The 15,507-nt window shown below is 41.6% G+C and overlaps 1 protein-coding gene across 1 annotated transcript; it reads right to left on the bottom strand.

Annotated features, from left to right (window-relative positions):
* Window positions 1-1,786: 1,786 nt before the first annotated feature.
* Window positions 1,787-12,855, bottom strand: LOC129820743 (CREB/ATF bZIP transcription factor-like). Its single transcript, XM_055877667.1, is given in 5 exon segments — window positions 1,787-2,248; window positions 2,753-2,811; window positions 2,814-2,827; window positions 3,029-3,887; window positions 12,511-12,855. Coding segments are annotated over 4 exon segments (951 nt in total). The 5' UTR covers window positions 3,823-3,887; window positions 12,511-12,855; the 3' UTR covers window positions 1,787-2,164.
* Between the last annotated feature and the right edge of the window lie 2,652 nt (window positions 12,856-15,507).

Consider the following 15,507-nt stretch of genomic DNA (forward strand, 5'->3'; position numbering starts at 1 on the left):
AACACAAAGGTCATAAAAATAAATATTCAACATGCGCATAAGACTATCAGGTGTGGAATATTATAATTTTTTGGAGTGGCCCTACATGGGAAAAGGTTTGAAAGTGCCATATCCTAGGGTAATGCAACTGATAAACAAAGCAAATATGATCCAATTGCGATCCAGTCAAAATAGCATAACATTTAGTTATCAATGTCAAGCAATATACTTGATGAGAAACATTTGCTTTGTATACTGATATCAAAATGTATAATGGACATTGGCTGGTTGACCTGCTAGTAAATGGCCAAATCTAAATATTAGCTGAGGATAGTTTTGATTTAAGTTAGTCGGGCTATATCAAATTAATGGATTCTCAATTTGACCAGTGTAGAAAACATTTTGGGGGAAACCACCATCACCCCCATTGACTTTTGGTTAGCAATGGCTAAAAGTTTACAGTGGCCGTTTTAAAGAAAACCAAATGACACATTGCACTTTCAGTGCGAGACACCATACCACTTTGTTCTTAAATACCAAACTTATCCCTTAAAAGGCACTACACATTTTCAGTCAACAGCAGCCCCACCACTTGGTTTGCAAAAAGGGTGCGGGATCACAGGGCTGGAGAAATGTAACCACTCAAAATTCATAGGAGCTGTCCACGTGAAAATGATAGTTTAGAGCATATTTTGAAGCTATAGTGTTTATAAACAGACATTTACACCATAGATGCTTCTCTGGCTAAATATGCCATAGTTTTCATTAAAAAAAAAAAAAAAAAAAAATAAATCGTTTGCATGCCCAAATAAGTGGCCTTGCATGCAACGTATACCTGTGATTGTGGGACACACACACCACATATCAATATATACCCAGTGATACTTGGAAGAATATAACTTATAATGCCCAATGAGCTTAGTACAACTGTGTTGCCCAAAATATAAGGTTGTTTAAAACATAGTATTTGTAAACTATGATTTTGATCTCATGTACTATCAGTCCTTTCTTGCATAGCTTCATCTATTCATTTAAAGGTGGTTACATAACATTTCTCCAACCCATCCGTCAGCTTTATATCAAACCAAGTATTTGGGTCTGCCATTTGGCTGAAAAAAATTAATTATGGATTGTACCTTTAACAAAGTTAATGTGTATTTAGCTAGCAATTTATTTTTTAGATACAAAATGCCAAGTAAAGCCTTGTGGATACTTCACATTAAATATATTCACTGCCATGCCATCCAGCTCGACAAACGTACGAGTGACAGTTCCTTACATTATGTTGGACATTCAGACCTCAAATGGTCTGTCAGAGTCAATGGCCTACGCTACCAGGTGTGTAAATCCTACTATATGCCACAACTCAAAATTAAATGGGAAAGATGTGCTATCCAAAATGACTTATATTTATAATTTTGAACAGCACCTGTCTTTTCTATTAATTTGTGCTTCGGGCATATAGCTGGACATGAACTTCTTCAGTCAGACTTATTGAGGTCTGAAAACACCTGAAGCCAATTTAAGAGTAAACTATTACATTAAACCAAAATGCAGTAGCATTATGTTAAAAACAAGTACACCAGACTAGTAGGTGTATGCACATACAATATGCTTTGAGCTCTCCACTCAAATGAAGCCTCACGTGTTTGGGAACCATTACCAATTCCCCCCCCCCCCCCCATTTTGTTGAGGAATTGATAGCTCTGTCTGCAGAAAAAGCTTGCTGTTTGAAAAGAGAAAATAAAAGGTTAATATCAATGAATTACAGCAACATTCAAGACAAAATACATAACTGAAGCATGTATAATCAAAATAAGATTTATTGTCAATTACTTTATCAAAACCAATCTTCCTGAAACATTGTTCTCTCGTTTAGAGATTTTGGCACAAAATCTTGTATTATACATAATTCTTCAAGACATACTGACTCAGAAATGGACTTCACCAATGTTGTATAAACTATCAGGATCACCACATCAATAACAAAATATACTTTTACAACTGAGTTACATTCAAAAGTGTCAACACAAGTCAAGTTAAACTTGTGAAGAAACTATTATACGACCTCTGATATTGTCAATGCAATAGGTAGTGGAACACTTGTCATCCACAAAATTCTAAATTCACTCATTTTTTCAAAGGTGTGGTGGGATACTGGTAAAATGTAGTCACTTACACTATGTTATACTACCTTAAAAAAAAAAATAACAGGCCAAGTTGGCAGCAGCGGGTTCCGCCTCTTCAGCTTCCCCGACAGCAGAATCCACTTTAGCAATAAAGAAAAATAGGGCCGCTAAATAAAAACATCCTTCAGCAGAATAGTAATGTTTCACAAAGAGACCATTTCTAACCAAACCGTGGTAACCAACTATATGTGTTGTTTCTTCCCCCCCATTCTGGTTAGAGCCAATATGAACTAATAATATTCTACAATTAAACTCTTTGTGAAACATCACCGTACTCCATTTATTTTTTCTTCAATTCCAATAAAACTTGACTGCTAAATTCAAAAAGGCCCCATTTCTTTATATTTGGGCGTGAAATCAGTTTGATTTGTATATTTACAGGTTAAATTCTTAATGCACAGAGCCTAATAAAATAAAAGTTTAATATAAATTGAAGTAACAAATTGAAGTAATTACTCAACTCAAACTAACAGAGAAACATGTTCCAGTGTATACTATACCTAAAGTTATTTTAAAACTTGAAATAACCTTGATAAACATCCGAGAAGGTATCAAATCAGCTTTTCTTGTTAAGAGATCCTTACCATGGAGCCAAGCAGACAGGGATGTTCTGTAACCCACTCATCCAGCATGGTTGAACATCATCACCTAGAAGAAAACTGGCAACAAGGTTTAACGAGTAACGAGTTCTTATATCATTGGTTTCATAAGATTTCACACATGCTCATTCAACATTCCTTAAGTAATGATCTCAAAACAGTTTTAAGTGTTCATAAATTCCCCTGATATTTTTTTTTACTCTGAAGTTAAAGCAGGTTCAGTCTCAACATCTGAAAACAGATAAAAGTACTTGACCCTACATTTTGAGTGATGCGCTTGCACTCTCTGCACACTTCATGCAGAACTCCACTGAGACGTGGTTCTTGTCCACGTGCAGACAGATGCCACCAGAAGTCTCCATCTTCACAAGTTTCCTAGGCAAGGCATAATCATGGTCTTCGTTCTTGTTGGACTCCTGGAAAAGTGAGGAAGATAATTTCATGCCGTTCACACCGCTCAGCCTTGACAACAGCTGGGCTAACATACTCTCGTTGGCCAACACAGCTCTCAGGTACCTCGACTCATCTTCCAACTCTTCCACCCTCTTATTCAATTGGACGTTCTCCTGTTTAAGTATGTGGTTTTCTGACGACAGAGACCCGACTTTATTCTCCAGCCCGTTGACGTATTCCTTCTTTTTCAGACGATTCATTCTTGCAGCGATGGCGTTCTTGTTGATCATGCACCCAGACGGGTTCTCTCTCCACTTCCTTTTCTGACCAGCAGACATTCCTTCTGGAGATGGCGTCCTGGACGCGTTGATTCCAAAATCTTGATCTGTTGTGTCACCCACACCTAATTCGGTCAATCCAATGTCGAAAAGAGGGGAGACTGCGTCCTTCTCAAATGTCCAGTTTAACTTGTCGATTCCAAATAAACCATCAAGCTCTAATCCAACTGTACTATCCCCATTCTCTGAGCTCATGTCTTCATAGGGACTCGTTTTAAAATGTATAGTTTCAACAAAGTCAGGGGCTTCAATTTCAAAAGGACAATTTGAGGTGTGCACCTCCACATCGGTGTTGTCTGAATGACCTCTTCGTCTGGTGATCATTTTAGCTTTTGACGACGGGGACCACAAATTTATTTCCGCTCCAATCTGGACTCTGCATAGATTTTCTGTGAGGATACACAAAAGGACATTGATTAGTAACATTGTTTTTAATTAGGTCGGTCTAAAGAATCTGTTGGGTCTCAACAGATTAGCAATGAAATAAATATTTGAGCATTCAGTGAGTAAGTTACACCTATTCTTCAGATTCCCTCCATTATCTCAATCCCCATTTGGAAAGGCCTTCTTTTACTTTACTACATTCCTAAAGAAAATAATGTACTTTTTACTCCTTTTCCCTGACACCCAAAAGTACTCGTTACATTTTGAACGCTTAGACCATTTTCCTGTCCTGCTAATTCACACACTTAACAACTTACTAAAGTATATTTTAGAAATTACATTTACTTTTGATATTTGGAAATCAATCATTTTACTCAAGTAATATTTTACTGAGTGACTAACTTTTACTTGAATAACTTTATTAAAAAGGTATCTATACTTTTACTCAAGTAAACTCTTTCAAAAATAAACTTCCCTTTTTCAGAACCCTGTCTTTCAAAGATAATTTGTAAAAATCCAAATAACTTCACAGATCTTCATTGTAAAGGTTTTAAAAAATGTTTCCCATGCTTGTTCAATAAACCATAAACAATTAAAACATGTACCTGTGGAAGACACTAACAGCTTACAGACGGTAGGAAAATAAGGTCACAGTTTGAAAACTTAGGACACCAAAGAGGCCTTTCTACTGAGTCACACCAAACACCAAAAGAAAGATGCCCAGGGTCCCTGCTCATCTGTGTGAACGTGCCTTAGGCATACTGCAAGGAGGCATGAGGACCGCAGATGTTGCCAGGGCAATAAATTGCAATGTCCGTACTGTGAGACGCCTAAGACAGCGCTACAGGGAGACAGGACGGACAGCTGATCGTCCTCGCAGTGGCAGACCACGTGTAACAACACCTGCACAGGCTCGGTACACACGAACATTACACCTGCGGGACAGGATGGCAACAACAACTGCCCGAGTTACACCAGGAACACACAATCTCTCCATCAGTGCTCAGACTGTCCGCAATAGGCTGAGAAAGGCTGGACTGATGGCTTGTAGGCCTGTTTTAAGGCAGGTCCCCACCAGACATCACAGGCAACAACGTCGCCTATGGACAAACCCACTGTCGCTGGACCATTCAGGACTGGTAAAAAGTGCTCTTCACTGACGAGTCACGGTTTTGTCTCACCAGGGGAGATGGTCGAATTTGCGATAATCGTCAAAGGAATGAGCGTTACACCGAGGCCTGTACTCTGGAGCGGGATCGATTTAGAGGTGGAGGGTCCGTCATGGTCTGAAGCAGTGTGTCACAGCATCATCAGACTGAGCTTGTTGTCATTGCAGGCAATCTCAATGCTGTGTGTTACAGGGAAGACATCCTCCTCCCTCATGTGGTACCCTTCCTGCAGGCTCATCCTGACATGACCCTCCAGCATGACAATGCCACCAGCCATACTGCTTGTTCTGTGTGATTTCCTGCAAGTCAGGAATGTCAGTGTTCTGCCATGGCCAGCGAAGAGCCCAGATCTCAATATCATTGAGCATGCCTGAGACCTGTTGGATCGGAGGATGAGGGCTAGGGCCATTCCCCCCAGAAATGGCCGGGAACTTGCAGGTGCCTTGGTGGAAGAGTGGAGTAACATCTCACAGAAAGAACTGGCAAATCTGGTGAAGTCCATGAAGAGGAGATGCACTGCAGTACTTAATGCAGCTGGTGGCCACCAGATACTGACTGTTACTTTTGACCACCCCTTTGTTCAGGGACACATTATTCAATTTCTGTTAGTCACATGTCTGTGGAACTTGGTCAGTTTGTCTCAGTTGTTGAATATTGTTCTATTCATACAAAAAAAGTACACTTTATTTAAGGTTTGCTGAAAATAAATGCAGTTCAGTGAGAGCACGTTTATTTTTTTTACTGCGTTTATAACAATTGGGTACTTTTTCCACCACTGTAGCTGTGAGGGTCTTTGTCGAAAAATGAAAGGCTGTTTTATATAAACATTTCTTGTGCAGCTGTTCAAAGCAGGCTGCATCTAGGTGCCAAAATATTTTCGGAGAATATAGCTAGCCAGTAGCTACACAGTGATTTGGGAATGATTCCATACCGCAATACACAGGCTGCGTTTCAAACTAATAAAATATACACCCTCGTCCACTTACCCTGGCCTTATGCCCTAGGGGAATACCCGTCACCATCTTGGATGTCGGTCCAAACAAGGGAAGGTCACAACGTAAGCCCCTCAGCCCTTGTTTTTGATCGTGATTGCGAGTGTACAATTATGTTCACTTCAGGGCCTGAAACACCCCATACTTGAATTTGCAACGATTGTACATCCGCTAAGAAAAGTCACACAAAACTTAAAACCTCAACGGCAATATGGAGAAGTCAACATACAAGTGTAAGTAAAAAACTAATGTAAATAAATTAGAAATTGTGCTACCAATGCACATGGCAGCTCAAACACGTCTAGTAAAAGTAATTATGTTTTTGTTTGGTTAGCTTTTGGACATTTTTGAAATACAAACATGTTCCTTCAGAAGTTCCAGCTAGGCAGGCTAAAGTTAGTTAGCTAATTAATTTGCTAGTTATTAAACAGTAGGCATATATTAATAAGAATATAGACAATGTAAGTAAACATGCAATCATAATGGACTGTTGCGCATATATGTTATGGGTTTAAGATGGCACAGTGATGCCATCTGTTGGTAAATGTTTATTACTGCAACTCATCTATTTATACCGGGGTGCTTGAGATACCCGGGAGTGTCATGATGTACAGAACAAGGCTGGTTACTCGCATGAATGTCTCTGTCTCGTCATTTACCATTGGAACAAACATGGTGTCAGAAGAGGGATCACTAACCATGCTTTCCGCAAATTAGAGTAACCTGTTCTGGTTTACCAAACAATTGTTTATTTGAGTAAAATTTCGCCGGAATTGGCTTTAGCTAGAGTGAGTTTGCTAGTTAGCTTCAGTGTTGTTAGCACCGGTTAGACATGGCAGCGAACATTCCCCCTCCCGCCGTTATGAAGCTCAGCGGGGATTGGAGCACGAACTGGGATACGTTTAGAGGTGAATGGGAAGACTATGCGCTAGCAACGGGACTTCTGGAAAAGGACGAAGAGGTAGTGGCTGCCACTTTGAGGACTATAATGGGAACTGAATGCCGACACGTATACAAACACAACCTGAACCTAACAGCAGCTCAGCAAGGTAACGCTATAACTATTCTTGATGCTCTTGAACATTACTTTAAGCCAGCAAAGAACGTCATCTACGAGCGTTATGTTTTTGGTTGTTGCAAACAGGAGAACGGGGAGTCCATTGACAGCTTTGTCACTAGGCTAAGGGAAAAGGCAGCTACATGTGACTATGGTGCTTTAAGAGATGAACTGATCAGAGATAAGATTGTGCTTGGCATAACTGATGAGGGCACCCGCAGACGTTTGCTGAGAGAACGTGACCTGACGCTGGTCTTGGCAGTGGAGACATGCCGTGCAGCAGAGCTTACTGATATACGGATAAGGTCCATGGAGCTAGAAAGGCAACATATGGACAATGTCAATGCTACATTCAGGCAGCCAGTAAAGAAATTCCCCTTTGCCACAGCTAATGCTAATACTACAGCCAACTCTGCAGTAGACAACCCCAATACATGCCGATATTGTGGCATTTCTCATGGACGAGGAAAAGAACACTGCCCAGCCTATGGAAAAATATGCAAATCCTGTGGTACAGCTAATCACTTTGCAAGGGTCTGCATGAAAAGCAAGAGAAAGGAGGGTAAGGTGCACTCTATTGAAACAAACCCAGATGAAGGGAACAACAGCACGGAGGATGTATATGCTAGCGAGTGCATAGGGGCAGTGAAGGCAAAAGGGAAAAAGTGGTTCGTCACTCTGCTACTTAATAATAAACCACAGCAATGCCAGATAGATTCAGGGGCCACATGCAACGTTATGAGCCTTAAAGATAAAAGGAGGCTCGCGCCCAGAGACAATCTCACACAGAGTAGCACCAAGCTGAAACTGTATTCAGGCCAGTTCATGACCTCTTTAGGCCTGTTTGTGACAGAGTGTGTTTTACGTGGCCAGAAACACACCCTTGAGTTTGAAATAGTTGAGGCTAGTCAACAGCCATTACTGTCAGGTTCTACATGCGAGCGCCTTGGGCTTATTAACTTTACCATCCCAGCTGATCTTAACATTATAGATAAAGTCAAGGCTGGGCCCCTGAGCAAGGAGACACTCCTAAGCAAGTACCATGATGTCTTCAACGCCCCGGTCGAGTCAGTTCCCGGGGAAGTCCACTTTGAGTTGGACGCAGCAATCCAGCCTGTCCAGTGTGCACCCCGTAATGTACCAGTGGCCATGAAAGCAGCTACGAAGGCTCAGCTTGACAAATACGAAGCAGATGGCCACATGATATCCGTCACTGAGCCTACAGACTGGATAAGTAATATGGTTATCATCAAGAAACCAGACAAGCTACGGATATGCATTGATCCTAAACACCTCAACCGGGCTCTGCGACGTTCACATTACATTATGCCCACGTTGGAGGATGTTCTTTACAAGCTCCCAAAGGCCAGAATCTTCACGCTCGTGGACGCTAGAGATGCCTTCCTGCAGTGCAAGCTCGACGAGCCCAGCAGCTACATGACCACCTTTTGGACACCCTGGGGCAGGAAGAGGTGGTTGAAGCTTCCGTTTGGTGTCTCCGTGGCTCCAGAGGTGTATCAGCGGAAGCAGCACGAGCTGTTGATGGGACTCAGTGGCGTGGAACCCATAGCAGATGACATCCTCGTAGTGGGCTGTGGGGACAGTGATGAGGAGGCAGAATGTGACCATGACGCCAAGCTGCTGGCCCTGATGGTCAGATGCAGACAGGTCAAGCTAAGACTAAGCATAAAAAAGCTTCAGTTTAAAGTGCCAGAGGTCCGCTTTCATGGGCACATTTTGTCCTCCATCGGATTGAAGGCGGATCCTGAAAAAGTGAAGGCTGTCTTGGAAATGCCCCACCCATCTGACGTGAAGGGAGTGCAGCGCTTCGTCGGATTCGTCACTTACCTGGCCAAATTCCTACCGCGGCTCTCTGAAGTGTGTGAGCCACTAAGGAGGCTCATGGACAAGGACGCCATCTGGCATTGGCTCCCAAAACATGACGCAGCGGTGAGGGAAATAAAAAAACTGGTCACCCAGACACCTGTACTGCGTTACTACAATGTGTCAAAACCTGTCACGATTCAGAGTGACTCAAGCCAGTATGGACTTGGCTGTTGCCTCATGCAGGAGAGCCAGCCTGTGGCATTCGCCTCTAGGGCACTCACCCTAACAGAGCAGAACTATGCCCAGATAGAGAAGGAGTGCCTCAGCATTGTGTTTGCATGCCAACGCTTCCACCACTACCTGTACGGGCGTGACAATATTACCGCAGAGACAGATCACAAGCCCCTTATTGCTATATTCAGCAAGCCTCTTCTGAATGCCCCAAAACGACTGCAGAGCATGCTACTGGCCCTACAAAACTACAACCTCACGGTGGTGTATAAGCCAGGGCCAGAGATGTATGTGAGTGACACGCTCAGCAGGGCTACTGCATCAGGTATTCACACACGCTCCATGCATGAACAACACGCAGTGTGCAGCTTACAAAGAGAGCAAGTGGATGTTGAACACATCAACCAGGCTGACTACCTCAATGTTACGGACCAGCGCCTTATACAAATCAGACAGCACACAGACAGGGACGGACAACTCCAGGAATTGAGGTCTGTGATTATGATGGGCTGGCCCGACTGCAAGGAAGAAACTGCTTTAGCCGTCAGAGAATATTGGCAAGTCAAAGAGGAGCTCAGTGTTCAAAACGGAGTAATATTCATGTGTCAGAGAGTCGTTATTCCCCGGTCTCTGCGCCATGAGATGTTGGCGCGTGTGCACTCAAGTCACATAGGAGGTGAGGCATGTTACAGACAAGCACGTGACACACTGTATTGGCCAGGAATGCAGAGTGAAATCAAAGACTATGTCAGTAAATGCACAATCTGCAATGAATATGCCATTGAACAACAGAGAGAGACGATGATGTCCCACGAGCTACCGATGCGCCCCTGGCAGATAGTAAGTTTAGATCTCTTCCAGCACAGTGGCAAAGACTTTCTGCTGGTAGTTGATCATTATTCAGACTTTTGGGAGATTGACCTCCTCCCCGACCTCTCAGCAGAGACAACGATCAAACGCTGCAAGGCTCAGTTTGCCCGCTATGGCCAGCCAGATAGGGTAATTTCAGACAATGGACCCCAATTCTCCGGTGTTGAGTTCCGAAAATTTGCTGCAGGATGGGAATTTGAGCACGTCACTTCATCACCACGATACCCAAAAGCTAATGGGAAGGCGGAGTCCGCAGTAAAAATCGCAAAGAACCTCTGCAAAAAGGCTCTGCGAGAGGGCAAAGATGCCTGGAAAGCAATCCTGCAGTGGCGCAATACCCCGACAGAAGGCATGGATAGCAGCCCGGCCCAGCGCCTCATGGCACGGCGCTTAAAAGCAGCTCTGCCAGTAGCCAACACTCTCCTGGAGCCCTGTGTGGTGACTGACGTGCTGGTGAAGCTACGTCACAGAAGACAGGTCTCCAAGTTCATCTACGACAAATCAGCAAAAGACTTACCTGAGCTCAGGGTGGGTGAAACGGTGCGAATGAAGCCACTACCAGGGGACCGGACGGGCCTCTGGAGACTCGGATCCTGTGTACAGAAAGTGGCACCACGCTCCTACTTGGTCGAAGTGAATGGATCATTGTACCGTCGCAACAGGGTTGACCTTCGGATTGCTGAGCCAGCACCTACTCAGAACCCTGATGGTCAAAGGGGTCGCATGACAAAAGACGGAACTCCAGCAATGGTGCCTGAGGCACTGGGCGAAGAGCCAGGTGATCACAGGTCAAGTCACATGGGGCCTGAGGCACTGGGCGAAGAGCCAGGTGATCACAGGTCGGCTGCTCCCTCGCCCATCAATACTCCTCTTAGACAGTCAGGTGACACGCCTGTGCGGGAACCCGCAGTCCTCGCAGACAAGCCCCCTGTCTTTTCACGCTACGGGCGTTTGTCTCAGCCACCAAAAAGACTTAATCTGTAGGTTTCCCATCAGGGTTGACAGAAAGAGATTAAAAGAAAAAAAAAAAGTAAAGAGACTATCAAAATGTGTTAAGTTGTTATCTGAAAAAAAAAAAAAAAAAAAAAAACTAAACTGTTCATGTTGGAAACTATTACTAGGTTTGTTTTGTTAATGAATTGACACCTCCTGTCCTATTTTATTAAAGGGAAGATGTTATGGGTTTAAGATGGCACAGTGATGCCATCTGTTGGTAAATGTTTATTACTGCAACTCATCTATTTATACCGGGGTGCTTGAGATACCCGGGAGTGTCATGATGTACAGAACAAGGCTGGTTACTCGCATGAATGTCTCTGTCTCGTCATTTACCATTGGAACAAACAATATAGCGCAAGGTACCGGTGGCTGAAAATACAATCATCGCGGGATTAACGCATTTCCGGGCAAGGGCGGTCCATTTAAAAAGTAATTCCTTCCTCAACCTGCAAGTGTATACTCGTCAGACTTAATTTTTACGTCATCAGAAGTGTACACTTAATTTGAGGGATGAGGTGATACAGTGTGTCTTAAGTGTTTGGAACGCTACCCACAGTAGGTAGAGTATCACAAATTCAGTCCTGGGGCCCAGTTTTGGGTGTTTACCTTAGCAATACACAGCTAAGAATTTGACTAACCTTAACGATACTTCCTCAATTCCCGACTAGGAAGACATAACACCCATAAACGTCCATGTTAAGTTGCATGGGGTTCGATTTGAATTTAGAAAATGCTCCGTTACTAAATTATATAAAATGTTTTGGGCCATGAAGTAAACCAACAATGTGTGCGCCCTGTCAATGAAAATATTTGAAATGGACAAGATGGCAGCGTACACAATTGATTATTAAGTGCTTCACGGAGCAACACATGCATTTCATTTAATAATGGTGCATGTTCTTAATTCAAACGAACCCCATGCAACTAACTTAAGTCATGGAAGTTTAGAACAATTGTCTAAGTATCCCCAAGTAAAGGGTTGTCACGAGTTACCATCGCAGTCAATGGATATAGTATATCGTTAAATTAAGACCAAAAAGCAAATAGTTTAAGGTTACTATAGCAGTGTGGTTACTTTTTTTTTTAATTAAGATACATCGCTGAAATGGGCTGGGTTTATGGCTGTGGTGGGTTACCTCATTAACATAACTAGTTAACTTTAAATAAAAATTACGTTGGCGAAAACACCAACTACTTAGTAACGTTAGCATTATCTAAATTATCACATGAGTACTTGCATGGATTGCTAGGATGTTCCAACAAATGTATGTTGACAAGCTAACTAACTAGGCCTAAAGACATTAGCCTTGCTAGCGTTAGGTAGCTAGTTACACTTAAATCTAAGTAGTGTAAAGCATACCTAGCACAGAATCTGACCAACCTTTACTTGAGTCGTAACAGGTTAGCGTTACTTAGACGGCCATTGGCATTGCGCACAAACAATGTCTGACACGGCATTTAAGTAATATAACCACACACTTACCGTTAGTCAAGCTTTAAGTAGATCAGATTGTATCTATTTGTTTGCAGTATTCTTCAGGTTCTTGTAGGAAAATATAAAATGTTGTTTGAAAGTCGGTAAACTTACTGACCACACAAACTGAGAGAACTTCGAAACGTACAAAAGATGGCGACTCATCGGTGGAAATTCAGAACGTTAACACTGAGGCGCCATGGAGTTAGTATTTATTTCGCGTCCAAAACAACTCTGAAGTGTGCGACTTCATGCTTTCAAGACAACTGGTAACTCGAAAACAAACCGAGCTCCGACTGGGAAAAGTCGTTTTGAACTTTCATCCAACTCAGAATTCCAACTCGGGAACTTGGGCCTCTTTATTTATTATTATTATTATTTTATTTTTGTATTAACAACAAATCAATACAGAAAGTACATAAGGGAACACAAGTATATATAGATTATATACAATGGACAATCGAGCTAGGGGGTACAATATCACATTACAATTACACAAGGACCTTTAAGGGACATACATACGCTTACAATTCTAACAGCTTAACTGTCTTAAAATACAGTTACATTTATTTTTGTAGGGTAAGAAAATGTGTTTTTTTGTTAGTAAATTTACATTTGTGTATATGAAATTTGTCCAAAAGAATAATGAAATTACATAAAAATGTTTCAGCTTATTTTTATCATATGTAAAGAATCCAAGCAGTACATCTCTCCACAATAGTGTAAAATCTTCATAAATGTGTTCAATTCTAAATCTACTGATGTCTTGCCACAGTTTTCTTACATGTATACAATGCCAAAAAAGATGCAACACTGTTTCTGGGTGGTCATTACAAAAGGAGCAATTTGAGTTGATGTTTTCCTTAAACTTCTTCATATAGTGGTTGGCAGGATAATATTTATGAATAATTTTAAAGGAAACTTCCTTAATTTTGTTAACAAGTAGGTATGTGTGTGGCAACATCCAAACTTTTTTCCAACAGATATTATCAATAAATCCATTCCAATAAGGCATGACATAAGGTATAGATACAACATCCTGCTGAAACAAGGTTCGAATCGCTCTGTTGTTGAATGGACCAAAAGAGAAACAAATCTTTCCTACTGATGAGTCAACAGGGTCAATAGAAGGTAGGCTCTGAGGGTCAGGTCTTGACACGTTCCTGAATAACAGAACAACACCTGAGGGAATGGCGTCTAAAACAATTGCTGAATCTTTAGGTGTTACAGGGACCTTGTAAAGTGATAAGAATTCCTTATAACTGAGTAAAAGACCCTCTGCATTTACCAGTTGGCTCACCAATAGGATATTATTTCGGAACCAATATTCCAAAAACAAAGAAGTATTTTTATACAATATATCCCGATTATTCCATATATAATATCTGTGTGGAGAAAAAATGTGTTTATAAATTAAGGACCATGACAAGAAAACCTGCATGCCAAGCAGCCATCATACCACTCAGGAAGGAGACGCATTCTGTCTCCGAGATATTAGTGTACTTTGTTGTGAAAAGTGCAAATTAATCCCAGAACAACAGCATAGGACCTTGTGAAGATGCTGGAGGAAACAGGTACAGAATTATCTATATCCACAGTAAAATGAGTCCTATATTGACATAACCTGAAAGGCCGTTCAGCAAGGAAGAAGCCACTGCTCCAAAACCGACTTTAAAAGAAACGACTATGGTTTGCAACTGCACATGGGGAAAAATATTGTACTTTTTGGAGAAATGTCCTCTGGTCTGATGAAACAAAAATAGAACTGTTTGGCCATAATGACCATCGTTATGTTTTAAGGAAAAAGGGGGAGGCTTGCAAGCCCGAAGAACACCATCCCAACTGTGAAGCACGGGGGTGGCAGCATCCTGTTGTAGGGGTGCTTTTCTGCAGGAGGGACTGGTGCACTTCACAAAATAGATGGCATCATGAGGAAGTAGAATTATGTGGAAATATTTAAGCAACATCTCAAGACATCAGTCAGAAAGTTAAAGCTTGGTCGCAAATGGGTCTTCCAAATGGACAATGACCCCAAGCATACTTCCAAAGTTGTGGCAAAATGGCTTAAGGACAATAAAGTCAAGGTATTGGAGTGACCATCACAAAGCCCTGACCTCAACCCTATAGAAAATTTGTGGGCAGAACTGAAAAAGCGTGTGCGAGCAAGGAGGCCTAGAAACCTGACTCAGTTACACCAGCTCTGTCAGGAGGAACGGGCCAAAATTCACCCAACTTATTGTGAGAAGCTTGTGGAAGGCTACCCAAAACGTTTGACCCAAGTTAAACAATTTAAAGGCAATGCTACCATATACTAATTGAGTGCATGTAAACTTCTGACCCACTGGGAATGTGATGAAAGAAATAAAAGCTGAAATAAATCATTATCTCAACTATTATTCTGACATTTCACATTCTTAAAGTAAAGTGGTGATCCTAACTGACCTAGACAGGGATTTTTTACTAGGATTAAATGTCAGAAATTGTGAAAAACTGAGTTGAAATGTATTTGGCTAAGGTGTATGTAAACGTCTGACTTCAACTGTATATATATATATATTGTTACATTGTTTGCAAACTGATATGTGACATGTATTAATGCCAAAATAACATGCAAAACAGGCAACCCCACCCCCATTAAAAAAAAAAATATCTCTTTTTTGGGGGGGCTAAAAATGTGGGGCTCAAAACAGGTGGGGCACTGCCCCCTCTGCCATGAAAGACGGGTTGCCATTGCATAGCCCTAAATAAAAAAGTAAACAGACTATTAATTACATCATTCTTTTCACATGGTTTGGGTGCGAGAATTTTTAGATATCAAAATGGTGTCATGGGCAAAAAAATTGTGCTTCCACAAAGTCAAATTGGCATATTGTAAATAGTCATGAAAACAAACATTTGCTTTTTGGTCATAATTTAAGGTTGGGGTTAGCAGTGTGATTACGGTTATGGTTAAAGTTTAAAATCACATTATAAGAAGATAAATTGTAGAAATAGAATGAGTTTATG

This window comes from Salvelinus fontinalis, chromosome 2 (genome assembly GCF_029448725.1).
Source record: "Salvelinus fontinalis isolate EN_2023a chromosome 2, ASM2944872v1, whole genome shotgun sequence".
Classification (NCBI taxonomy): domain Eukaryota; kingdom Metazoa; phylum Chordata; class Actinopteri; order Salmoniformes; family Salmonidae; genus Salvelinus; species Salvelinus fontinalis.